The following is a 12530-nucleotide window of genomic DNA, read 5'->3' as shown; positions in this document are numbered from 1 at the left end:
AATATGAATGTTACAGAATATTAAAACTTTTTTCACAAACGATGTCGTCTACTTTGTGTAAATACCGTCTGGAAACCCCATTGTTGTGATAATTATGATTATTAATAAATTACGATTATGATTAATAAAATCATATTTTACACATTGTAATCTGCTTATGTGAACAACCCTCTGGAAACCCTTATATAACTTCACAATTTATGCTAAAATATACAAGTGAAACCATTGCCCAGGTTCAGTCTACAGCGAGAGTTACTACACAGCTATACACTGTGGGCTTTTCAGACGGTTTTTACACAAAGTAGATGACATTGTTTGTAAAAGTTTCAATATTCTGTAACATTCATATTAATAATTTATTAATATTAATAATCATTTTTTATGATAATAATAGGAAAAATCATCACAAATAATGCCTAATCGACCTGTGGGTGTAATGCCTAAATGTATTATTCGGGATCGAGTACGCCTTCGGGAGCTAAACCAGATTTGTGAACCGGAGGCTTTTATAGGCGGCACTTAGAATAAATTTATTTCACCGGTAGCTACCGTGAAACAATAAACCGCTTTGTATGAGCTCACAAAGCTGTCAGGGGCAAGTGAAGGCTGGGTCACAAGTGCTGTCATATTTTGTTAGATATTCTAAAATTTGGTCAAAATAGAAAAAAAAGGGACAAAAGCTTGTGAAAATCATGCATTACAAGATAACCTTTAGCTAAAAACTGCACACAGCGGGTAAAACACGTTTGATTTCCATTACTTACACAGGAAACGTCATCATACCAATCCTTGTGTTGGTGGATTATTTTTTCATTGTATATATATTTTAACTATTCTCTCAAATTGCTGGACATGTTCCTGTCTTCACCAATGGTATATCAATATATTTTACACAACAAATACAAGCGATGAACGGTGATAGGCAGGTGGTTGTTGCCGCAGTTTATGATAAGATATTATTTAGACGGTGATAGCAGACGCTGGAAGGTTGGACAGATAATCACTCTTAACGGTAATTTTTGGTGATTTTCATGATTTCCACACTTTTAAAGCTCATTTGCATATTTCAAGGACTGACATGTTCATTTGAAGAAACACCCAATCGATGATTAACGATGTTATCTTTACTCTGTATAATGATAAATGCAGCAATTTTCAATTTTTTTTCAGATAACATACATACAAAGACATGTACAGTAAATGTATGCATTTCACCAGTAAAGGTAAACTCGTGGCTGCCTAGCACAGATGGCAGCCAATAAATAAAGCAATAAAATCCAGCACAGTGGAAGCATTTTATGAAATTACCATGATTTCACACGAACTCTGGTTGGCACACTGCCCTGGTTAGTACAATAATATGCTGAAAGTAGACGAATTTGGTTCCGCATTTATTAACCTCTTGATCTTCAATTGGGCCAATTCAAATGTTTGCCACAATTGTGCTAACCCAGTATTTATGAGGGTCGTGAGACAATTCAGTATTTCACAAATGCCAATACACATATGCTATTTTGGGGACTGGAATGCACCTACTTAAAACAGTTATGTACTTTGGAGAATGTCATTCAATAGATACTGTCTCCACTTTGTGCAAATTTCGACAGAGCCAAGAGAGACATGGATGAAAAAAATCATGACAAAAGCACCTCCTGTTGTGCTAAACAATTACCAATGCATTTTCTGACGCATGAAAAAAATACAAAAAATCCTAAAGTTTTTCTTTTTACATTACACAATACATTGGCTCTATATACCGGTAGAGAGTTTAGAAATATGGGTGACTGTTCTTTTTATTATTTTATCACTTGTTTGTTCTTTGAGGATCAAGGGGGTAGTAGCTGCTGTAACACTTTATGATTGTTTTTGCAACATTGTTGTCATTAATGTCAGCTGGATCTTGTTCTACTCGGCAAAGCATGTTGAGATACACAGTATTCAGCTTGTCAACTCGGCCTGTACATGTGTAAACTGAGTTGATATTGTTGACAAGAGAATATTGGTCCAGATTAGAATTACAATGTAAATAAAAACAGTGCATTCTACAAGTATAGGCGCTGTGTTGACAAGCTAAATAGTGGGTATTTTAACATTATTAACATATCTTTTTGGAGAAAAACAAGAACTTGCCATCGGCCAGGAAAACAAAATCAGTGAAACACCACATAAATTACAGCTACTGTACCTTTAACCCTTTGAGCACAAAGTCAACTTTTGTCACCTTTAGAAAATATGCTCCTGTCAATTTTTTTCAGATTTTTGTCAGAATTTTGATAACAAAACTCTAGCCAATGAAATGTGATCTCCATTTGGTCCAAAATGATCAAAAAATTACAGAAAAATTCACAAAAATTGCTACAAATGTTTCACTAAAATTTTGGTGGGAACAATTACAGCACTCAGAGGGTTATGGTGGTTTTGTTCACTCCTTTGTGACTTGGTATATACTTCTGCAATATTGCAACATAACCAAACTAATTAATGACCCTTATATTGCTTTCATGTTCATCTTGTTTTTATTTTGTGGATTAAAATTGCACGTTGCAGATACAACACCAGAAATCTGACATCTCAGAAATCCCATCTTGAAATGCCTTTACAATCAATTCACAGTCGTATTTTGAACAAAATCGAACTGTGAAATGAATTTTAGAGTTCAGAAAAAAACTAAACTTGATTTTTGATTTTTTTATTATTTTTAATAACAGGTTTCGGCCATTGTCTGTCATAATTTTGTCATAAATTTGAAATACAGAATTCCCTTAAACTGGGCACCTTGTGTTGGATTGGCTTTAAAAGTTTAATCTGCTAGATTTTTGACAATGACAATGACAATATCATAGAGATAGAAATGAACTGAATCTTTCTGCAGTTGTGTATAAAAATGGTTGCCGTAGTGAGCAGTGGTTTTCTTTGGACAGAGAATAGGTACTTGGCAAGTTTCAATTCCTTGAATGACTATTGAAGGTTTATTGTAAGTGATTTTGTGTTACCATCTAAGGTTACATACATATAGACTTCGATGATTTGTTGAAATCAACAGGGGATGTGAAACCTTGTAAATATGTGTATTAGATAGACAAAGGCAACTTTTGTATGCGTGATAACAAATTGGCCTTTAGAATGTAGAAAACTTAATAAAAAATGTACAAATATTGAACAAACAAGATTATTGTAATTTTACATAACCATGTTCTCAGTGTTATCTTGAAGGTCATTATCATTTAAGACACCAGTGGTGACATTCTGAGGTGGTTCAAGTTCATTGTCATCCTGCGAGGAAATTGCATCGGACGTGTTGTCAGATGGACAGAAGTAAACGATCATTGTCTTGCTGTCAGTTTGGAGTGACGTCTCCAGTTCAGTGGATTCAACAAAGATCACATGATCACCGTTACCCTCGCTACCCTGATGCATTGCAATGATTGGTGTTTCAATGATCTGAATGTTGTCATTTTCGCTCAGTTTGGTCGGATCCGGATCTGAAATCGATACACTGTCTTCCTGGTCATCAATTTCTGCGTTTGCGCCTACCACTGGCATGGTTGACTCGTTTGATTGCTGCGTCACGGAAGAGTTCTGTATTCGATGGAACGTCATCAAATGGTGCTGGAGATCGGCCGCCGTGGGCATGGGTTTCTTGCATAAGTTACAGGATAGCTTTTTCTGTTTGGTGTGTTGCTTTATGAAATGTTGATTGCACTTGTAATCAGATATGAAAAGCACGCCGCACTCGGGGCACGGGTGACCGATGCCATGCTCATTCTTCAGGTGGTGCCGCCTTTCACTGGCGTTCACGAACATCTCTCCACAGACTGTGCACTTGCTGATCTTTTCACCTTTCAACAAAGAGAGAGACAGGATTTCAATTTCAGGGCAAAAAAGAGCCATTAAAAATTACCAAGGAATAGTTGTATACAGCAAAAGTGATTAAAGAAATGACAAAATCTACATAAACTGACTACAAACATGATTGAAAACAGAAATTTAGAGAGGCCAGAACCCTAGTATGTGTTGTTTATGTTGATGTTAGAAACACTCCTTTTAACTACAAAGGGAAATGGACATTTCAACTCTTACAGTTTCTGGTAAAAGGATAAAAGATTTTTTCATTTGTGGATGACACAACATGATTTTCAGATGGATATGCTGTACCGAAAGTTAGAGCACGGTCCCTCCTCCTTGTGGAGGGACCGTGGTTAGAGCTAGTGAGGCTTTAACTGATATGAGGCAGCTAGGATTCTCACAAGAGAAGTTGAAGGCCAGTGTTTCTGAACCAGATGTACGTGCCTGCATATTGAAACACCAAACTTCCATTACAAAAAAGGAAAGTAAAGGCAGCACACCTCTACAAGACTCTGTATCACCTAAAAGAAATCTGATTCCTGGAGAATAACAGAACTTGTGGTGACAGGGATGGTCACCTAACCACTGCATTAAATTGTCTGAAAACCATAGGTAAATTTGCATAACAATAGATAATATTGATATTCAAATTAGTGACTTCTCAATTGTAAATACACAAAGCATAACCTTGATGCACTGCTTGATTTTCCCACTATAAATCGTTTCCGTCTTTTCAATGCTGTCATAATTGCACCTATTATTACTATTGTTACTTACAACTCAATGCATATACTTGAATTGTGTGTGGATTGTAGTACAGTGATGTAAAGCTTGCATAGACAGTGACAATGGCTGGTTAAATTTAGTCTCAATGACAAGATTTGTTGGTACCCACCAGCTGCTGCACATAAATAAAGAGGAGGGGGTCTGACATCAACAGATGGACTTTGTTTCATCCGCTTTTATTGGTTTTTGCATCCATGGCTAAAGAAATCAGACGGTTTAGAAACAAAGCTCCGGATGGTGGTAGTTGAATGAGTGGAGCGTGTCTGTCATTCAAGGCCTTGTAAGTTGGGCTATCTGACTTTGTTGTGAGACCTAGTCTTCATAATTAGGAGATACGAGCGCTCAAGATATTTATACTGATTTAATAGTTACTGCAAAATTATTTATTCATGCAATCAAAGCGAATAATAGGAAACCGTCATTTGCTCTGTATTTGCTACAAGTTAAACACAACTGTCACACATAGAATGAAATAGCTCTGGGAAAAGGTGAGACATGTAGTTTAAAATACTATCAATGATAAATGATAATTGAGAACTGTTCTGTTACACCTTTCTCACAAGCTTTGTAGCGACACTTTACTGTTACCAAGAAAACATCTTCAAATCCAAAAAAAAATGTTGGGCTATCTGACTAATTTAGACTGGCCTACCAGATGATGAGGAGGCAGTGACCTACATCTTTGTCAAAGGCCAAGGGTTCACTGTGAGTGATTCAAATTTGGTTGAAATTGATCCCTTATGATGCTAAAGGTAATTCCAGTTCAATCAATCACCATTGAGGTCCAACTGATTAGGCATGTCATCCAGTCAATGCCAGTCGGTAGTCAAAATTTGGATTGGTATTTTTGGAAATAGTTTAAAACCCTGAAAATTGTAGGTTTGTTGTGAACATGAATTTGATATCATATTTTACATCTATCACGAACAGAAAAAAGGTTTTCAACAAAGTTTAGGTTTAAATGTAAACAAGCATGAAATGCATCAAGATTGTTCACTTTGCATGAATTGTCAGGTATTTGTGTGTTTAACATATGAAGTTTTCCAACGCAAAATGTGTCAAATGAGTAAAATAATGCTTGCTTCCTACAAGGTGAAGGAAATTACAGCAAAGCAGGTACTGGATGACTGGAGTCCTGTACTTTCATGCTGCAAGAAATATACCCGTATATATTTCTGTGTGCTTAGGTTGTTATGGTGTGACGGTATTAATCAGATGAGGAAAGGACACACTTCCCATTATTATGACATTAGTAAACACCAAGCGAATAAAATCCTGTCAGTTTGATTTTTTCACAACGGGTGATTTACAGCAGCTTTTCAGCAATTTTTTCTCACTATCTGCATGTCATTTTATTTTAGCATGTTTTTGATAATTCATTACTTTGTACAGGAAGCCACTGCAGTAGTCGTGGTTTTAAGAATCTTAATCTGTACATAACAAAGCATGTTGTTCTGACCCTACTCGTAATTCAAACTCTGCAAATTAAAATGCCTGAATATCGTTTTGCTCTTGCTGTTATTAGAATGCTGCTATGACAATAAATAATTCAGAATATTTTAGAGACTTGGATGATGTCATGCTTTCTCCTGTGGATATTGTAGAAACTGACCTGTATGTTTTCTCATGTGCTGATCCAGGGCGTATTTCTTCGTATATGCTTTGTCGCAGTGCATGCACTTGAACGGTCGCTTGTTTTCGTGAATCGTTAAGATGTGTCCCTGTAAGGCATCTCCAGTGCTGAACCCTCGGTTGCATTGCTTGCATACGTGTGGGCTTAGGGTCTTGTCGTGCGAGTAACGATGAGTGTCAAACTTTGTCTTGTGTAAAAAAGTGCGAGAACAGAATTCGCACTTGTACTTGTGCTTGCTTACCTCATGTACAGCGGCAATATGCCTCAAAAGGTCATCTCTCAGACCGAAAGCTGACTCGCATTTCTCGTATGTACATTTAAAGGAGCGCCCTTCAAAATGTTGGAGTGCTTGGTGGCGCTTTAGTCCATTGCGAGAAAATGAAACATGTTCACACTGATTGCAAGGGAATGGTTGCGGCTTTCTTTGTTGGGCATGGAAGTTTTTCACATGGCTGTGTAAGAGGTTCCTGCGTAGGAATTTTTTCTCACAGAACTCGCACTGAAACAGAGATGAGGCATGTCCCATTTCATGCTGTCTCAGAGTAGCTTTGCACTTGAACTTCTTCTCACAGATCTTACAGATGAAGCTAGGCCCGACATCATGAGATTCCTGAACGATATTAACCTGCTTCAACAGGCTGCGAGATTCAGCACTGACGGAATCCACCTGCTGTTTCATGGCCTGTATCCTGACATTCCGTTGTTGAATTCTGAGTGACGTCCTCGTTTTGAACGATGGGGTGCTCATGCACAAATGTGGTTTGGGGTCCTTTTCGCTTACGCAAACACTGCTGTTCGGACACGTTAGAAGATCAGGCTCTTGGTGTTGGCAAATTCTACCTTTAGTCCCACTATCAGCAACCCTGTCACTGCTTGACAACTGCTCTTCTTCAGTACCTTTGAAATGCTTGTCAGCGTCATTTTGTTCACACCGGCTGGCATTCGATTCCCTCTGACTTTGTTCGGCATCCATGTTGTCATCTGGAAGCCTATCCTGTGCGCTGTCACCACAGTTGTCTTCATATTGATACACAAACGTCTCTTCCCCTCTGGAATCATCCATTCCAGTCTTTCCGCTATAGTCCACACCTGGCAAAATCACTTTCCCCAAATCTGGACTCCCAGTGCACTGCTCCATCCCAGACACATCATCATGACATTGCCCAATATCAGACATTTCATTGTTGACTCTGGCGCACATCCCAGAGTTTTCACTGGACTCTATTTCACCATTGACGTCTGGAAAGGTGGTAAGTGCCCCTGTGGTGCCAGATGCACAGTCTTCATTTTCTCCTTGTGTCACCATCTGTGATGTCTCATCTGTTCCAGGGTCTCTTTCTGTAAAACAATAAAGAAACAATAGGTGTAACTTTTGATGACACTTTTACTAGTTTTTTCAAGAAAACAGAACTTTTCTCATTCTTCTAAGTATGCTGAAATACAAAATATTACATATTAAATATTACTATAATTATTCAAAATATAAGCTGCTGTGTAGAATTACAATAATTATTGACTTAATTTCTAGATGGGACTTAAATTAAATTGTCAACTATAGCGTTGGATGTATAACAAATATTATATAAGCTGTGTTGACAATTTTCGCACCAAACATTTTGACATGATTTTGAAAAAATTCAACAAAATGCTTAACAAGGAGTACAAAATTCTGGAAAATATAAGTTATTGCTAATGGAGCTTAAAAAGTGGGTCATCTTTTATAATTGTAGATTTGAAACTTTAACATGCTCTTTATATAAAACACCCCAGGTGTGCCCATTTCGTATTGGTAGTACTGCCATAGTACCAGCATCATTTCTTTGAATGGTGACAATTTACATGGAAAATATGTTGTAATTAATGTTTTAATGACTGTGAGCGTGCAGAATGACCTTGTTAAGAATTGCTCATCATTATTACCCTTACAACAACTTTATGCATAGCCAAAGAAATGTCTATTTTTTCACGGATGTTAGTAAAGAGCCATTGTCAATTGTACGGATGGCATCACACTAGGGACTTGTTGGGAAAAATACAGCAGACCCTCTCTCTCTCTCAGCTCCTCACTGTCGGCTGCAGATCTATACTTGAGATCTACTTGTACAATGTAGAAGCAGCATCTAACAAGACAGCACTCAGCATGCAACTTTCACTATAAGGCCAAATAAAAAAATATGTGCTGTTCCGATTACATGGTTTTCAAAAATAGGGTAGGTAGGTAGGGAATTTTTTTTTTTAATTTTTTTTTTTATTCCTCAATGTGCATTTTGTACGCGTTCAAACAAACTATCAGTAAATAATTTCCTCATGAAACACACTCGAATTGAATATCAAACTATTAAAATAAAATAAAATCGCGTGATTTCATGCGTTTCATGTTTTTTCATATAGTTATGCTTACTTCCTGGTTTATGAAGCTCAAAAAAGTCTAGGGTCGGAGGATAAAATTGGGGTAGGTAGGGTAATCGGAACAGCACATATTTTTTATTTTGGCCTAAAATGTCTTGCCATGATCGAGGAACTTGGTAATCTGGTTGTTGTTCTTGTTTACATTTGCTAACACTACACCATTGCACTGCTTGAATTCCAGTGATAAAGTCAACTGCACTTGTGTTTCCAGGGTTTGACGTGGGTAATAGTATTTTTTGACATGATGTGAAAATTGCAATTTTTCCTCTTGTTTTGTGAAAAAGTTAAGTAAAGTAACTGACGTGAAAAAATAGAACAGTCATGCTCCCTAAATACCACTTTGCAATCAATTGGTTGTCACCAGACTGACTTTCTTGCATCCCTTGTGTGTATACATGTACATGTATGGGAGGGATTGTAATGTTTGGCCTGCCTGTACTCAGCACATCCCCCGTACTGATAGCTTCAGAAGCCCAATTATTATAGTGTTCCTTTTGCCATGACAACAGTATGGTTGCGACAACAGCAACAATTTTATTACCAAGTAACAACATAAACAAGAACAATGACCAGAGGTTCAAGTTCCCTGTGGCGTCTCGCAATACTCTGTAGACTTTTCCTTGATCAGATTGTTCAGGACAAATGGGTGTGAGGTACATGTAGGTGGTGCATAATGGAGCTGCCTTAATTGTCAATGAAACGCTGTGAGAGAGTCTGACAGAAATGATGCAAACAGTATAGATCAGCAAACAGCTCTGTAAATCCAACAGAAACTGCATTTATATTGTGTACAGTTTGCAAACACAACGGCTCCACTGTATTGCAATTTCTGTTCATAGTTGTTGACATGTGTAAAACACCCCTTCAATGCAGAGTCATGAAGTAGCTGTCAGTCAGCTTTTGGCTCAACTCCACCAGACTCCAACTCGCATGGGAATATTAAATTACCGTATACATTAGGACCTGAGCGTACATTTGACAGGTTCATTGTGTGAAAGCTGAGTTGGCCCGTTGACAGCCCATTACCATTTACGCCTCCACTAGTGTTTAAATGGATAATGTCCTCATATCAGAGGGTATAAGGTCAGACCACACAATGCGAGTTGAAAGTGCAAGGGTCAGCTGAACAAATTAGATGAAAAGCTGAAGGCTATCCTGTGAGGAGGGAAGTGCAGTTGGGTTCGGAAAAGATCTGATGTAATGGTGTCTGCATTGAAGATGAAAGGGACAATAACACAACTTTTGATCACATTTTACAGAAGTTTTGCATTTTTCACCTCCTGTGCTACCGTATACTGCATAGACTTTACTGAGCTTACTAAGACATACAAATGCTTCATCAACAAGGCATGGAGTGGATAAAATGTATTTAAATTGGGAGACATTATAGCTGTCGATATTATCAAATGTAACTAATCTTCCCTCTAAACCACAATCCCTCCACATACAGAGATTTGGCTTTACCCATTTCACCACAAGACTTTTGATGCATATCCCATTCTGGTGGATCTACACACCTGGAAGTGGGATGAAATAGTTGAATATGGATTAGGATTCAACGTCTTCTTTGATGTACATAATTTAACTCTGGGTTGACCATTATACGGTATTTGTGATGGTACCTGTCACAGCGAAAATTTCTCAAACATTTGCTCGCTGAATTATCACACAAAGCAAAGTATTCGAGTCAAAAGCTGTAGTGTTTTTATGTTCTGCTGCTGAAAGAATGAAGGAAGCTAGTGCATCGAGGAATATTGACATTAAAATTCTGCATTTGCCTGGCACTATATTTTACTAGCCAAAGGAAGATGTATGAGGCAAACAGAAATTATGTAGGTCTTGTGGCTTGTTTAGACTCTTCTGTATTACGTGCAGCTGTGTCAGCATATAACATTTGATAAACGCTAAAGCAGGTTTTGAAGTGATATATGGGCAATGACCAGAAGCAAATTTACTAATTATCATTATTATAATTTTGATTTTATCAATTTTTCTTGCCTCTGTATTTCAAATGCTATACGTACAAGCAAATCCATGGGACAGGGCCAAATAAGAACAAAAAAATTTACATGGTGTGCTTTTACAGTAAACTTGTACTTGACACATATCACATAGTATATGAACACAGTCTCAAGCTTGTGGTACAAATAGACAGGAACTCAAGAGTCACAGTTTTGACAATTTGGTTTAAAACAAGTCATCGTTAATGACACAGTCCCCACTTGTTAATGGGTGCTTTGATTACAGGTCCTCAGGATAGAGTCCTCTTCATTAGGTCTGTGATAAAAATACTTTTGAATAACTTCGCTTGATACATGTCTGAGTTGTAGTTCAGGACATGAAAAAATCGTAATAAAATGGCCACATGGTGGCCATATTGGATTGAATCACAAAACACATCAATGTGCATATGTATGACATAGGTCAATGTCCTTGTACCAACTTTGATTAAAATCGGTTGAAATATGCCTGAGTTATGGCTTTGTACATGAAAAAATCATAACAAAATGGCCGCAGAGCAGCCATATTGGATCGTATCACAAAACAAATTAAAATGCATATATATGACATTGGTCAATCTCCTTGTACCAATTTTGAATAAAATCGGTTGAGATATGCCTGAGTTATGGCTCTGTACATGAAAAGATCATAACAAAATGGCCGCACGGCAGCCATATTGGATCGTATCACAAAACAAATTGATGAGCATAGCTATGACATTTGCCAATGTCCTTGTACCAACTTTGAATAAAATCTGTAGAAACAAGCCTGAGTAATGACTCTGTACATGAAAAAATCGTAATAAAATGGCCTTCTGGCAGCCATATTGGATCGTATCACAAAACAAATTGACGTGCATATGTATGACATAGGTCAATGTCCTTGTACAAATTTTGAATAAAATCGGTTGAGATATGCCTGAGTTATGGCTCTGTACAAGAAAAAATCGTGACAAAATGGCCGCATGGCGGCCATATTGGATCGTATCACAAAAAGAATTGACAAGCATATCTATGACATTGGTCAATGTCCTTGTACCAACTTCGAATAAAATCAGTTGAAACATGCCTGAATTATGGCTCTGTACATGAAAAAATCGTAATAAAATGGCCGCCTGGCAGCCATATTGGATCGTACCACAAAACAAATCAACGTGCATCTGTATGACATATGAAGTAATCCTTGTACCAAGTTTGAATGAAATCGCTTCAGGCATCTCTGAGATATCTGCGTGAACGGACGGACGGACGCACATACGGACGCACGCACGCACGCACGGACATGACCAAACCTATAAGTCCCCCCGGACGGTGTCCGTGGGGACTAAAAATGAACCACCTTATTAAAAATCAGCCAAGCATTCAGATAAGAATACGTATCCTCAGGCAAAGTGCAAATCTGACCAGCACAGAGTGTAAGTTAGGCGGATATTTGACACTCATATATCATGTACCACTCATTTCAGGAAGTTGCAGAAATTATGTGTTCATCTGTTCTATATTTGTAGCATAGGTATCGTGTGTCTAGGCTTCTACCTATCAGACTCCTCGCATCTGATTAAAACAACAGCTCCAAAACAGCCACTGATTATAGTTTCAATAGAAAAATATCACCTTCCAGGAAATGGGGGCATGTTATTACTCAGGGTATCTGCCACACATGGTCTATGGTCTGGAACATCAACAATCAAATGAAATTCATCTTGTTTTAGCTCCAATGAACAGGAAAAATGCAACAGCTAATGACCAAAGGAATTAGAAATTCACTGATCTGAGGACAGTATATCAGCGTTCCTGGATTTTCAAACCCTTGTTATATATTACTTTAATATCATGGCATGGCTCTCATCTCAGTC

At 37.7% G+C, this 12530-nt stretch overlaps 1 protein-coding gene across 3 annotated transcripts in view; it reads right to left on the bottom strand.

Annotated features, from left to right (window-relative positions):
• Positions 1-1104: 1104 nt before the first annotated feature.
• Positions 1105-12530, bottom strand: part of LOC139148196 (zinc finger protein 54-like) — a 32533-nt gene continuing 21107 nt past the window's right edge. For all 3 annotated transcript variants that reach the window (XM_070719508.1, XM_070719510.1, XM_070719511.1), the window contains exons 3-4: positions 6245-7603; positions 1105-3839 (exon numbers count right to left, since the gene is read on the bottom strand). In XM_070719508.1, coding sequence (XP_070575609.1) covers positions 3181-3839; positions 6245-7603 — 2018 coding nt within the window. In that variant the 3' untranslated portion in view covers positions 1105-3180. The remainder of the gene's footprint in view (positions 3840-6244; positions 7604-12530) is intronic.

Source organism: Ptychodera flava, chromosome 13 (assembly GCF_041260155.1).
Source record: "Ptychodera flava strain L36383 chromosome 13, AS_Pfla_20210202, whole genome shotgun sequence".
NCBI lineage: Eukaryota > Metazoa > Hemichordata > Enteropneusta > Ptychoderidae > Ptychodera > Ptychodera flava.
The sequence above is the reverse complement of the archived record's forward strand: the minus strand, read 5'-3'. Positions and strand labels throughout refer to the sequence as shown.